This window comes from Populus alba, chromosome 2 (assembly GCF_005239225.2).
Source record: "Populus alba chromosome 2, ASM523922v2, whole genome shotgun sequence".
Taxonomy (NCBI): Eukaryota; Viridiplantae; Streptophyta; class Magnoliopsida; order Malpighiales; family Salicaceae; genus Populus; species Populus alba.
The window spans coordinates 7358163-7372657 of record NC_133285.1 but is presented as its reverse complement, the minus strand read 5'-3'; the positions used below and the strand labels follow the sequence as shown (position 1 = coordinate 7372657).

Sequence of the window (14495 nt, the reverse complement as noted above, 5' to 3'; positions counted from 1 at the left end):
TGCCCTCAATGGCACGTTGTTCTATCAGTAAACTAACATGAACATCTTCTGTGATTTTGGATGTCATTGGGGCTATTAGCTACGATTGTTATAGTAGTGGTTGTGGTATCAAAGGTATTTGTTGACAGGTAGTGCTAAAAAGTCTCAAAACCTCCATTTTATAATTATCTTTCAAAATAATTTTTGAAACTTTATAAAAATGTTGATAAGATAAGTACACTTTTACTAAGTTTTTGTGATTTGTCTAAACATCACTATATAATTTCAAACACTATTTTAAATAATTTCTTTAAGATATTGAATTTCTTGCATATATATATATATATATATATATATATATATATATAGGAGTTTTCACAAGGAAAGGACCATGCGTGTATATTCTCATCTTTGGTAGTTCATGAGTATTTTTGTACATAACGGTGTCATAATTACAATTACATTATGTTATAAACAAAACTAAAAGATTTGCGGCCATTAATATTGTAAAATCTCGACATGTCAAACTATAACTCGGTCTCTCAATTTTATATTTTTTACTTATTTGATCTTTATAGTTTTAGATATTTATCTTTTGATATTAAATTTAATTTGTATTATGTTTCAATCATGGAATATAGAAAGAAAAAAAAAAGACAAATTTATCCAAAAAAAAAGAAGAAGAAGAAGAAGGGAGAGAAAGGTTTCGGTCAACAACATTTTGGCTAAAAAAACAATTCTTGGTTTTAATAAATTTATTTTGGAGAGAAGAATCCAATAAATATGATTGTACCCTTTAACCATTCTAATAAAGCAAATCAGAACTAAAATAATTTTTTTTTATTCATCTAATAAAAAATCAGTGTAATATATTTTAAAACAAAAACACCTCACATCAAAGTATTTCACAATCTGAGATTCACACTTGGTATCACCACAACATTTCAAAAAATCATTGAAAACGTAACGCTTTGAATGAGTCGTCGTGCACGCTCCAGAATCTTTAATTCATTCCAACACGAGGCCGTACATACTCCTCCTGACCACTGCTGGAACGACGACTTACTTTATACAGGGCCTCGTAAATTCCGCTTGGCCCATTTGACCAGTTCAACAAGTTGACCAAGCGGCCTTCCTCTTGCATTTGCTTAAGTTTAGGACCTTGGGCTGAAACTTCATTGGAATGGACAGATTGACCCCTTCCCATGCATATTGAGATGACAACACAACCACTCCTCCTGCGGCTATTTCCGTGAAAAAGCAGGGACCTTTCCAAGCTTGGACCTTTCCATTGGCTAAGCTACAATATACAGCAAAGACACCATTGCTAAGCTACTTCTTCCCTCGTAGACTTGCTGCTTCTCCTTGCAGTTGATTGATTCTGCGACATGACCATCATCCTGGAAACGTGATACAGTTCCTTGCTGATTGATAAATTTGACCCAAAGGGTCAATCGCGTCCATTGGCTAAGCTGCAATATACAGCAAAGACACCATCTGGTCCATTTAACCTGCGGACCTTGACACGGGAAAAGGACTTGTATTTTCCCATAAAGTTGTGGTGGGTGTTGCGTAGTGCTCCAGTTCATTTCGATCATAAGATTCTCCACTACACACCAATGGTAGCATTTAGGTATTCATTCTTACCTAAATCCTACCTGAAAACGAACCTTTGAAGACCCTGCATAACAGAATGATCTCTTGCATTCTTTAGCCTCTCATACTTTACATTTCTATTCTACATCCCAGCAAGATTTTCATGGCTGCAAAAGATACAGTAATTTAAAATATTAATTAAAAATTAAAAAATCAAGATTTTATAAAAACCATGTTTACCCACAGCCCAAACTAACTCTTAAGTGAATGGATTATATTATATTATATAGTAATCATAACAAATCGAACAAAAATAGCAAGCATCATTCTACTATCACTTATCCATTATTATCATCTCTATCAACTCATTGCAACAATCGAAGGGCAAACTCTCTATCAATTTAAAAGAATAAATCCATTACAATAAGTATTGGTAAGAAAAGAAAGAAAGAGAGAGAGAGAGAGAGAGAAAACAATAGTAAAAAACGAAAAACAAAAAACAAAAGAGCAAACCACTGCCTAAATATAAATTCCAAACATAATCACCATCTAAACAATATTATCGTCGTCGTCGTCATTAAAGAAAAAAAAACCCTTCCTCAATGTTGGTTACGTTTCCACGTCAGCTTCCTTCCACTTGACCCCGATTTAATGCGGGTTTGGACCCTCTCGAACTCCGAAAACCGGCAAGGAATGGTAATCCCACCTAGTTGATTAAAACCATATTCCTCTTCTGCTTCTCTTAATAATTCTCCAAACAAAGGGTGATTAAAATACATCAAAGGCACCAAAACTCTATGAAACTCACCATCTTTTTGACCCACATAAACAGCCAAATGCCCTTTTGGTACTGGAACAGGTTTATCACAAACCGGTTCATGACCCACGGGTATATAACCCGACCGGGGTTTCGCACTGCAAATTGATTTAGCTCCTTTTGTTAAACGACGGCCCCAGTTGATGATTTTCGATAAGGACTTTGACTTCGAACTGCATGTTGATTCTGATGGGCCTATGGAGTTGCAACCCGGTGGGTGGATCCGCGTCCGACTGAAGATCCAAGTTGAGATCCGGACAAACCGTTTGCCGATCTTGAAACCTCTATTCTTTCTCATCATTTGATATATTAAGAGTACAAGAAAAACCAAAAGAGGAGTTTTTGTGGGTATAAGAGTGCGTTTTACGAATTTTTATGAGGATGTAAACTTGGTGCTATGTTATAGTGTGATGGGGTTTGAAAAGGGCCATGGGTCTACTACAGACATGGTTAAGCGGAAGAGGGCAAGGCATTCTTCAGAAAGAGAGGTTGGTATGTTGGACATCTCAAATTATGCTACAAAATGAGACTTTCATTCCAAAGAGTAGCAACACTTGCCTGTCTGAACCGTTTCTCCTCGCCCTCAAGTATCAGTTATTGCCTTTGATGCCAAATCTTGTGGTGATGGTCGTGGTGGTGGACGAAGGTGGTGATTTTTGTGGTGGTTCTGGTTATTCTTGTGAGGAGGTGGAGGTGAGCAGTTCTAGAGCTATTGGGAACTAAAGAGAGGTTGTATATAAAGGGATGCAACAGAAGAATCTACCACTAGAAAAGACAAATACATAGGTAAAAAGCAAAGGACATGGGAATTTTATTTTCGAGTAAATTACAAAGCAGCCCTCTCCCTTTATATAAATAAAGAAAGAAAGCCAACTTTTCGATTCAGCCCCAAACCTTAAAATCATTTTAGCTTTTCCCTAGCCCTGCTTTGATTCTAGTGTAAAAGGAAATTTGCAAATTATAAATTAATGTATGTGTTTGTTCTTTATATATACGGAGAAAATTATCCTTCAACTAAAAATATGATTTATTTATTATTTGAGATGAAAATATTGTTTGATATCGTTGTTTAATCATGTTTTTAAATTTTTTTAATTTAAAATTAGATTTTTTTAAATTGTTTTATGTTTTGATGTTAAAAATAAATTTTAAAATATAAAAAAATATTATTTTAATATATTTTCAAGTAAAAAATATTTTGAAAAACAATATTTATCATACTCATAAACAAGCTTAAAATCTCTTACTTCATACCTAATATAAGACTCACCTAATTGATTTTAAACCGAATCTTAAAATAAAAACTCAAGTAAATGTAAAAACTAATTTAACGATATAACAACAAAATTTGATTCGATAAAATGTTGATTGTTTTTGGTCGGTTGCACGTGTTTTACCCATTGTCATTAACAAAAGAAACGTACAAACATTAACAAGAGGTAGGAATGTTAAATCAAGAAAGGAAGGGCAAAAGGTTTGAATATTGAGGACTTATTTGCTAATAATCATACTCATATGGACGGATATGGAGTGATCTTCTTTTCATTCTTTCTTTTTTTCCGCCATACGAAAGTTAAATATGGGAATTTAGAATTCTAACAAGTCAAAAGTGGAGGAAAGAGAAATAGTCAGCCACGCGATTCTGAATTCCTGGAAGAAATTCATAAAAAAAAAAAAAATGTGTTGAAATTTAGAGAGAGAGAGAAGTCAGGGGTCAGATAAACGAACGGTCAGATGAGATGGCTTCGGTTAGATTTACACAAAAAGTCGTTAGAAAATAAAGAAACAATTAATGGTGATGTGGATCGTTGATTTGTACTTGTCCGGACATTTTAAGCCGTGGGATTGACCTAGCATCCCAGATTTTTAACCGGGGTTCCTTCCAAGAAATTGTTGGATTCTGCGACGTGATTTGTCCTCGACGATCAAGGATATTTTTTATATTAATTTCTAGTTCTATTAAAAAATAATCAAACTAATTAAAAGATATGTCTGTTCGGTGCTTAGAATTCAAATATATATATTCATTGAAATATGACCCAATAATAAACCTACACGCAAGGAAAAAACCTATTGTTTAATGCAGTGAATTTATTAAGGTGACTGGTTTAGTTAACTACGACCCAACCCTGAGAGGCAGGGCGGAACCAGGAAAGGCGGGCAAGAGCTGACCTATAAAATATTTTAAATTTTTATATCTTTAATATTTAAATATAGGATAATATAATATATTTTTATTTTAAATAAATAAGTTTTTTAATAATAAATTATATATTATATAATTCCAACTCCGTTCCTGCTGAAGGTGTAGCTCAACTGGTCAAGCTATAAACTTGCTCTATTGAGATTATCAGTTCAAGTTACACAAACTTTAGAGTCATTGTAGACTTATATGATTTTTAATTAACTTTAAGGTCCAGAGAATTAATCGAGTAATGTGTAAATTAGTTCAAATATCAATATTAATAAATAATAATAATAATTAATTTATAAAAAATTATTGCAAATATCTCCAAGTCATGGAGGCATAAATAATCTCATTCACGATAGCATGTCCACGACGAAGAACAAAATAACATTAATCGAATTAATTAATTAATATATTTTTTCTCGTCTAACGTAGAATAACTTACTATCTCGAATAAGAAAACTTTGTCCAGCCCAAAAAATAAACGAAGAAGATGGAGATTGAGAGGTTAACAGCAACATTATTATGGCATCATCATCATCAAAGAACATCACGTAGTTGGTGGGAAAATAAATAAATAAAACAGAAATGGTGAGTAGCTAGGTTGAAAATGGAGATAATTAATGCTAGCATTAGAGATATATATATATATATATTTCCAAGCCACCATAGATTACAATTCGAAGGTTTAACTCACGATGTAAGAGCGTGTTTGGTAGCGTGGTAGCAGTTGCTTTTTAAATAGCTTTTCGTGCCGAAATACATGCCAATGATGTTTTTTTATTTTTTAAAAATTATTTTTGACATCAGCACATCAAAACGATTCAAAAAGTACAAATCAAATTCAATTTTAACAAAAAAAAAATTAAATTTAAGCAAAACACAGATATAACCTCCCTACCAAACGGTGCTTAAGACAGTGATGTAGTGGGCACGAGTCTCCTTCGTAAATTTACATATATATATATATTTACTAAGGTCCATAATTGCCACACCCTAATATTATCCGCTTGAGAAAAATCCACAACAGTGCATGGAGGGTCCTTGTAGTATGTTGGAAGCAGTCGAGCTGAAAGGTCCGCAACTCCGTACACCGTACACTGTACGTACTTCCTCGGACCACAACAAAAGCTGATGGGAACATTGGGCAATAGCCACACGCTACCCCTATGTGCTCTTATAAATGATTTTATTCTCTCAAGAATTTTAACTTATTGTGTTAACTTAAAAAAAAAAAACTCTCAAAATGTTTGTGGCGTACCTCGGTTTTAAAAGTTGTGGACATGATGTATTTGTTCTTTTGGTTGATATGTCTTTCGAAAGTGATTTTTATACTATCTTTTACTTTAAAAATATTAAATTAAAAAATTTAAATTTTTTTTATGATTGTGATATATTGATATAAAAAATAAATAAAAAATATTATTTTAATAAATTCTTAGTTAAAAAATAATAAAGTAAAAACAATATCAAATATAATTAGTGAAGAAACAAAAAATAGGAGGTTGTATTTTGATGAAATTCTAAAAACAAGACAATGAGAAATAGGATGTAGGGGACAAGATCAATTTGTTCTTGGTGTTCTTGCGGTTGGTAACCGTTGAAAATTCAGAATTGGCGATGGCTTACCCAGGAGAGAGGCATTGGTGGTAAAAAAAATTTGGATTTTATACCTCCACACGTGTGCTCTCTCTCCTTTTTTTTTTTTTTTCCCTCCCTAATCTTCTTCGAGCTCTCCACTTGCATATATACGTTTCTGTAACTTTTTTAAAAAAATTAGAGGTACGTTATGTGTATGACATGTATTTATTATTATTATTATTATTATTATTATGGATTTAATACATGTTTGGCCAGTTTTAAATAATTTTTTATGCTTGAATTCGGAGGACACAAAAAAAAAAAAAAAAAAAACAAGAGCAACTTTGTCTTCAAATTTCTAAGGTATTTTTTTAATATTAAATTTATAATATATGTTATGTTTAGTTAAAATGTATGTGCAGTTGTGATTATTGTTTTAAACTAAGTTATATATAGTTTGTGTCAAAATATTGGTATATATGTTTAGTTGTGTATGATTTAGGTTTAGATTAATATTAAATTTTTATTTATGTTGTTAATTAGTTAGTTAATTATATTATTAATTGATTAATTAGTTGTGCATGATTTTTTTTTTTTCCAACCCCGCGCGTAGTTGAAAAACAAAAATTACAGCCACGTATATGGTTGGTAATTTTAGCAATCGAGTGGCTGTCTATATATATAGTTGAGGGGTCGTTATTCTATGCCTACTACTCAACCACCAAAATTTAAATATCAAATTATTTAATTCAAAATAAAATACTCAAAAGTTCTTTATTTTATAAGCAATTAATCCTCATGAAGTTATAAAATTCAAAATTTCAATATAAATAATTTATGTTTGACCAGACTAGAGAGCTTAATTTAATGCCAATCTTTGATATCCTTTTAATTACACCTTCCAGTGACAATAAATTCCTTCTTTATGAAAATATAATGGTCAAGTCTAACGATATAAGAGCTAGTAGTTTATTTATGTCCATTTTATTTATTGTTTGATAATTTAATATGTTTAGTCAAGATTAATTTTATAAAGTACATGGGAGAATTTAAACTTTCAGATTACCAGAACAATCAATGTAGAACAAGCAATTACGTTGCATTTGAAAGGGCTGTGTGCGGAACTCAGTGTGAGCAAGAAGAATTTGGTTTCTCCAATCCTATCCACGAGCTTCATGATACATTTTTTTTTATTATGTTTATGCTTAAAATTATTTTTATTTCATGGAATATTATTGTTTTCTGTAACAATGGTATTTCCAATGTTATTGTGATCATAAAGGTTGTGAAGAGAATCTTCATGGAGGTAGTGAGGAAGTACGTGTATTATTAATTAGAAAAAAAGTTTCCTATCTTTTTTTTGTATATAATTAAAATACGTGTATTATTATTGAAAAACTAGGTAGCATTATTAAAATAAATAAAGAAATAAATAGAGGATGATCATTAGATTTACTTACGCCCAGATCAATTTAATTCATCCTAATTTGCTTCAAGATTTCATTATTTTTTCAATAAAAATTCGTGTCGTTCTTCCCAAAAGAGAGATGGAAATTAACATCATATTCTGATTTGTTAAAAGAAATCATATGTTATTGATCAGCATCTAGCTAATTAATAAATGTTTTAACGGGTCCCTTTCCTCCTGTGTTCATATTAAATTAAGGAGCATCCCATAATCGTACAATACAAAACTTGTGCTTTCCCATTGACCACCGTTCTCCGATCTTAGTAAATGATTGCTGGCTTGAGTTTTGACCACGCCAAGCTACCTTCTAGAAGACCAGGCTTGCTAAAATCTACTGCACTTGTTTTGATTGACCGTCTGGATAGACATGCATCGCTGTTTTTTTTTTTTTTTTTTTTTTTTATGGTCCCACTTCTCGAGGGGAATTTTTTCTATTGCACACAAATCCATTTGTTTCTTCTTTTATTTTATTCAAACTTATCATACTTCTCAAATGTGCCACATAAAACATTACAATTGTGTTACATATTTCCACAATTTTTAAATTTAAAATTAACATATAAATTTAAAATATTCATATTATTTCTAGGACTGTTTTACGCAAAAATATCACCTAAATAAATCCATTTATGAACATGAAAATCTCTTTTCAAAACTAAATTATAAGAAAGCAACGTAAATCAAAATTGGCATTAAAAGAAAAGGTTAAGTTTAAGGCATGAGATTGTGACTTTAAAATCGTTCGAGGAAATAATGTAGTATTGGTACGAGGATATCTCTTATCATTAAAAAAAAATGTAAAATTATTTAGTAAATTTTTTTGGATATATTTATTTCTTATTTTTTTTATATGAGGTTAAGAATAAAATTACGGTCCTATTAAAAAAAAAAATTACAATTAGCAAGTTCTCATTCATAAATCAGAGAAGCCAGGTGGAGCTTAAGAATACATTTTATCGGCCCATCGAAAGTCTCATAACTGTAGCAGGAATTTTAGAAGCCCAAAGAGATTAAGCCCATCTATAAATCCTAAGCATTTGAGGCCCAGTCAGAAAGAAAGGGAGTGCCCCCCCTTGTCATCTCACTCTGCTTTCTTTCCCTGCGATTCGAGTGGGATGAAGCATCCAATACAAGCTAGAGAATATATATACATAAATAATAAATCCGTGAGGAAAATAAACAGTGATACCGTTGGATCACGAAACAAGGCAATAGCAGTGGTAGGACCAGATTGTAGTTCGTGAGGATCGGATCCAAAATGACTGATCCAAATCTAGAGTTACAAGAATCGGGTTGGGAAGAACTTAGAAGAGAAGCAAGAAAGATCGAAGGAGATCTCGATGTCAAACTCTCTTCTTATGCTAAACTTGGCGCTCGATTTACTACTCAAGGAGGAGGTGAATTTTGTTTTAATTTTGATTAATTAATTAAGTGGAGATTATTTTAAGTAATAAGAAGTGATGAGTATGAATCAGGTTATGTGGAAGGTGGTTCGCCAACAGTTGGATCCAGTAGGTCATGGAAATCAATGGAAATGGAAATTCAATCTTCACTTGAGAAGTTACTTGATATAAATGATGCTATGAGTAGATGTGCTGCTGCGTCCGCTGCTACTTCAGTTACTCAAAAGCTAGCAAGGCATAGAGATATACTTCATGAGTTTACGCAGGTTTGGTACCTGTTTTTCTTATGATTTTGCTTCTATCTAGTGTCTTTTTTCTTTTTTTGTACCGAAATGTTAGGAAATTTCTGTGTTGTGTTGTATGTATGCGATGCGCGTATTGGCAGCAATGTGGATAGGAAATTCGATAGAGTGTTTTTTTTTTAGATTAATGTGGCTTAATTCCGATCAGAGAGGGGGGGGGGGGAGATAGAAATAAATGTGGCTTTTATTGAAAATGGGACAAGTATAGAATGGAGAAGAAATACAATTTACAAACTAGTGTACGAACCTTCATTGGGATATGGAAATGATGGTGTGGGTGTTTTCGATATTTTGTTGTGAGAAGATAGTTGATTTGGTTGTTACTGTCTTTGTGCTTAATTTCCATCAGTCTGTCATGATTGCAGGCAAAATCCGTTTCAGTTTTTTTACTTTTCTTGCTTTTTTTTCATTCGAAGACTGTATGAATCATGCTCTGTTTTCCGGGACTTAATTCCTGCACCCTAAACAGCGAGAAAGAATGGATAGTAACAAGTTAGCTATTTGTGCTTACATGACTAAAATTTCAAAGGGTAATTTTAATTTAGTGGTATGCATCTGATCTCGTAGAAAGTTTTTTTCAAAATGCTTCTTTTATTCCTGTTGGCGTCTTAAGCTCAACTTCAGATCTTATTCAAAATCTCTCTTTCTATTTGGCAGTCGCTGGTTTAATTTTGCAGTTGTCAGTTTATGATCGAATAGCAAAGCCCAAGATAGCACTTCAAAAATTTGTGGCAGGGGATAAGAAGAAAGAAAACTTGCTATACTGAATTGCTCAAAAATTGATTTTGTTCATCTCTTATGTCATGTTCTATTTAACTAGTTAGCGGATTAGTTAGATGCTAAAAAACAAGCATATTAGGAATTTTTCACACCACTTCTATTTTGACAGTTTTTTCCTTTATGAATGCTTCATATTTCATTACATCCTAATCTTTTTTATTTCATTGTGGACACAACTTCTATATTCTTGTGTTAAGAATTGCTGTTTTAGTGGCTTCTGTCTCATTAAGCAAATAAAATTGTTACTTTAGGAGTTTAGACGAATCAAGGGAAACATAAACTCAATGAGGGAACATGCTGAGCTTCTGAGTTCTGTCAGAGATGATATTAGTGAGTACAAGGTGAGCGTCATGTGAACTCTTAAAACTGTTCTATGATCTCATTTTTCATTTCTCAAAATTGATGTTTGTTTATCTGTGTACTTACAGGCATCTGGTAGCATGTCACCAAGAGTGCAGTTACTACGAGAAAGAGCTGCCATCCACGGAAGCATTGCTCATGTAAAACTTTCTCACTTTCTTTTTGCCATATTTACATCAGATTCTTTAGATGAAAATTTTGCCCTGCTCATTTCTTGCCGTTTTAGTTGATGGAAAAAGAAATAAGGATGTTGGAATGAACAACTGGCTATGTTGAACAGGATAGAGTTAAATAATAGGTTTTCTTAGCTAGGATGTAGAGACAGGATGAAATACGGACAGGATGAACAGAAGTCATTAACTAATTCAGGATGCTACAAGAAGAGGAAGCTGGAAAAGGCAAAAAAGAATTGTGAGTGCAATAAATTTCAATAGCCTAAGAGTTGGCATATCTGGCATAGATAGGGGAAAATGGCAGGAAATACATGTAGTTGGCTATCAATAGTGGAAGTTGATTTTTTTTTCTCCTTTGATGTCCACCAGTTTTGCTTTTTTGTCACTAGATCTGTAAATCTAATCACCACCAACTCCTTTAATTGGGTATGAACCCTGAACCTCTACAGCATTGCACTTTGCGAAGTGACAGGTACATCACTCAGCTAATATGGACAGTGAGAGTTTACTGCATTTCTAGTTTACTAGCAGTGTGCTGCAGTGGTGGATTTTGGGAAAGTGAGATAAATGTTAAGTATAGCCGCACTTTCTTTTTGCCATATTTACATCAGATTCTCACCAATGAAAATGGGTGGAAGAAAAATATGGTGAGGAATTTGGTTTTCCGCTCATCTCCTGCAGAAACAAGGAACTAAGGAGTGGAATGAAAGAAATTTCCTTTCCATGGCCACTGTATCCATTTTTTTCTATTTGGAGAGAGACTTCAAAGTACTTTTATGATGCTGAAGTCATAAATCATATGGTTTGATTTGGATTGGAAGAGAGGAACAACACTGCACTTCAATAGAGGAAGAGAGTTGAAGAACAACAAGCGCGAGGCACTATTTGTAGAGAAATTAGTGTATTAGAACTGTCTGTCCATCTATAATGAAATAGATATGGATTGAGATTTTTACCAATCTATGATGTTTATTCTGATGATGATTCCAATGTTAATTATGGAAGCAACAGTGAGAGTAATGATACATATGATGTCTGCACAGAAAAGTCAAAAGTTGAGTTAGAAAAGAATATCATAGTAGCAATTCAACAAAAGGAATACATTGGTCTGTGATATACTGATCCTTTCGACTACATGATAGAACCTCAAAACATAAGCATTTACAAAGATTATATGTTGATTGCGGATGTTGATAATAAACAGTTGTGCTGCCTAAGACAACAACGGAAGAGGAACAAATTTCAAGGTCAAGTTTGTTGTGCTAATGTTACCATACATTAAAGGAAACAACTATTCAGTTTTGGATATGTACTTGAAACGCCAAAGAAAAAAAAGGATGGCAACTCTTGATTGGACATTCATGATGTTGAGGCAGGAATGGTTTCAACTCGAGAATATGTTTCTTCTAACCTAGGGAGAATGACTTGGGAGCTTTGTCATTTTATTATATTTCTGATATTAGAGTTAATTTATTTAGGGTCATGTGATTAAAATATTTCTTTTATAGGCCAAGTAATTTTACTTGGAGACTCAGACTAGAAAACTTTTTTCCCACAAGGACATGGGACTTGAACTAGTATAAATAGACTGCGAGGTTATTCTAAAATGTAGCTTTTGTTAATCTATCAATCTATTCAGATTCTTGAGGTTTCTTATGAACCCTAAATTCTATGATCATGTTCCAACTTCATTTTATCCTAGTTTTAACCATTATTCTGCTGTAATTTTTTTTTTCTACTGCTTCCCTCGTGCCAATCTATGTCATGAAGTCCCCTGCAATAACCATTCAGTTCTTTTGTCAGCAAGTTGTTCGTTGATATTAAGTCAATTAACAATGTTGGTCCACGTCTGTGCAGATAGATGATGTTATTAATCAAGCTCAAACGACCAGGGCTGTTTTGGGTTCTCAAAGGACTCTTTTTGGAGATGTTCAAGGGAAAGTGAAGCTTCTAAGTGACAAATTCCCGATTATCCGTGGCCTTCTTGGTACTTTACAAAAGCCATCTGTATTATAAACGTTTATTTCTTGATATTCTGCAACATTAAATAGTTATATAACAATTCTTCTTCTTCTTCTTCTGTTTTCTAAGGTTCTATCAGGAGGCGCCGATCGAGAGACACGCTCATTCTGTCTGCAGTCATTGCTGCTTGTACATTGTTTCTTATAATCTACTGGCTTTCAAAATAACGTACAAATGCTATTTACTGCTACAAAACTTACAAAACGATAATGCTCTTCCAAATCAATTTTGTTTCTGTAATTTGTTAGGATGGATTAAGTTGTGTATGCATGCATGTGGTACCATTACGCCAAGGTATACCATTTTGTTTCGTATGGGATTTTGCTTGTTCCAAACACATGGCTAGATGTTTATTAATGTTCACATGAACAGCCACACAAGGATTTAGATGTCAACAAAAGAGACATATCTCGTTGCTGCATAGGAACTACCCGTCAGCATGATGGTTCCTTGTCATGCCTTGAAACATCAATTTCTCTTGTGGCGCAGCTTTTGCCCTTGTTTGGATTACATTGAAACCTCTTCTTCATGGATTTTTCCAGCTCATCAACCTCACATTGAAATCTTGCCGGACGGGACACGTGAGTGCCAGACATGTCTCTTGTTGTATTCATTTCTTGATATGGAATTCTCCATCTCGTCCTTATTTGTTACCGTTCTAATGTCGGAAGCCATTCTTTCCAACGCTGCCCTCGATTAAACTTTCTGGAGCTTCCCTGTCAGGTTGCACCTTCTTATTTCCCGATTATAACATGTAGCTGCACAAGATTTTCGAGGTGGAGCCCAAGTTGCTTACAAGATGCATCCAAAAGTCAGAATTTACCCTTGCCTGAGCCGCACATTTGGCCTAGAAGCCAGCAAATTATGTTAGCTCGCAATGTCATATTGGTCTTTTCCTTTTAGACATGTCAAATACAGCTTAATTATCTTGCATTCAAGACTTGAATCCAATAGCCAAGGAGCAGGTGAATAGCAGTTCTGTATGCATGTTTTGTCCTTCATTTTCTGGCAGAAGTAACCAGCTAATTAATGACCGGAAAACAGTCGCTTTTGTGACCACAATGATAAATAAAACAGAATAGTAAGAAACTTGGCGTACGCTATAACCACATGAAACTTCAATTAACAGAAGTTCCACCAATGGCTTCCAACGCGTCTAATTAGCTAAAGCCGAAGAAACTACAAGTGAGATGGCCCCATGCCTTCATTAGACAATCATCATTCATTACGTTCACATGATAACTTCCAAGTGGTGCTTCTTCAGACACATATAAGATTTAGTTTATCATTTTCGATAGGAATTCTAATTAAATCCACTCCCACTCCCAACCAAAACGGAAAAAGACAAAACAAAAGAAAGAAAGATTTTAGAAGTGGGCTTCAGACATATTTCAATTGTAAGAACAAAAGAAGACAACTTGATGTAATCAACGCATGCACTGCAACAGAAAGAAGTTGAGGTGTGAAAAACAATGGCATGTGATAGATTTAAGGATACGCAGTATCTTATTCATCGAGAAGTAAGGGGAAAAATACAAAACAAGAGGGCAAACAAGTTTTAAAACCTAACTGGCTTCTTTCTACTAGCTAGGTTGTATTTTGGCAGAAATCGAACACCATAAACTGTTGAATTTATACCATTTATGGTGAATCAGTGAACGTGGTAGTTCTGTAAAAAAACAAACAAGAAATGGATCTAATTTTCATGTCTTTTGCGACAAGCCTCGAGGCCTACAGCTTGAGATGGCTCTTTGTAACAGGGGCTTGGCTACCTCCCTAACTCAGCCATGTTGATGTAGTAGTAGCAGTAGTACTTTTTTGTGACA

At 33.6% G+C, this 14495-nt stretch overlaps 2 protein-coding genes across 2 annotated transcripts; one reads left to right on the top strand and one right to left on the bottom strand.

The window, feature by feature from the left end:
• Nucleotides 1-1954: 1954 nt before the first annotated feature.
• On the bottom strand, nt 1955-3121 carry LOC118042209 (auxin-responsive protein SAUR36). Its single transcript, XM_035049818.2, has one exon. It carries the CDS (start codon nt 2691-2693, stop codon nt 2175-2177), a length of 519 nt encoding a protein of 172 aa, XP_034905709.1. The 5' UTR covers nt 2694-3121; the 3' UTR covers nt 1955-2174.
• Nucleotides 3122-8687: 5566 nt separating this feature from the next.
• LOC118042208 (Golgi SNAP receptor complex member 1-2) lies at nt 8688-12983 on the top strand. The gene is made up of 6 exons (XM_035049816.2): nt 8688-9026; nt 9105-9298; nt 10366-10455; nt 10543-10614; nt 12505-12634; nt 12739-12983. The coding sequence occupies exons 1-6, from the start codon at nt 8888-8890 to the stop codon at nt 12834-12836; spliced, it is 723 nt and encodes a 240-aa protein (XP_034905707.1). The 5' UTR covers nt 8688-8887; the 3' UTR covers nt 12837-12983.
• The last annotated feature ends 1512 nt before the right edge of the window (nt 12984-14495 follow it).

Coding starts and splice junctions, on each gene's coding strand:
- LOC118042209 (XM_035049818.2), bottom strand. CDS start 2,693: ATGATGAGAAAGAATAGAGGTTTCAAGATCGGCAAACGGTTTGTCCGG.
- LOC118042208 (XM_035049816.2), top strand. CDS start 8,888: ATGACTGATCCAAATCTAGAGTTACAAGAATCGGGTTGGGAAGAACTT. Junction 9,027..9,104: donor ATTTACTACTCAAGGAGGAG/GTGAATTTTGTT, acceptor AGTATGAATCAG/GTTATGTGGAAGGTGGTTCG. Junction 10,615..12,504: donor TCCACGGAAGCATTGCTCAT/GTAAAACTTTCT, acceptor ACGTCTGTGCAG/ATAGATGATGTTATTAATCA.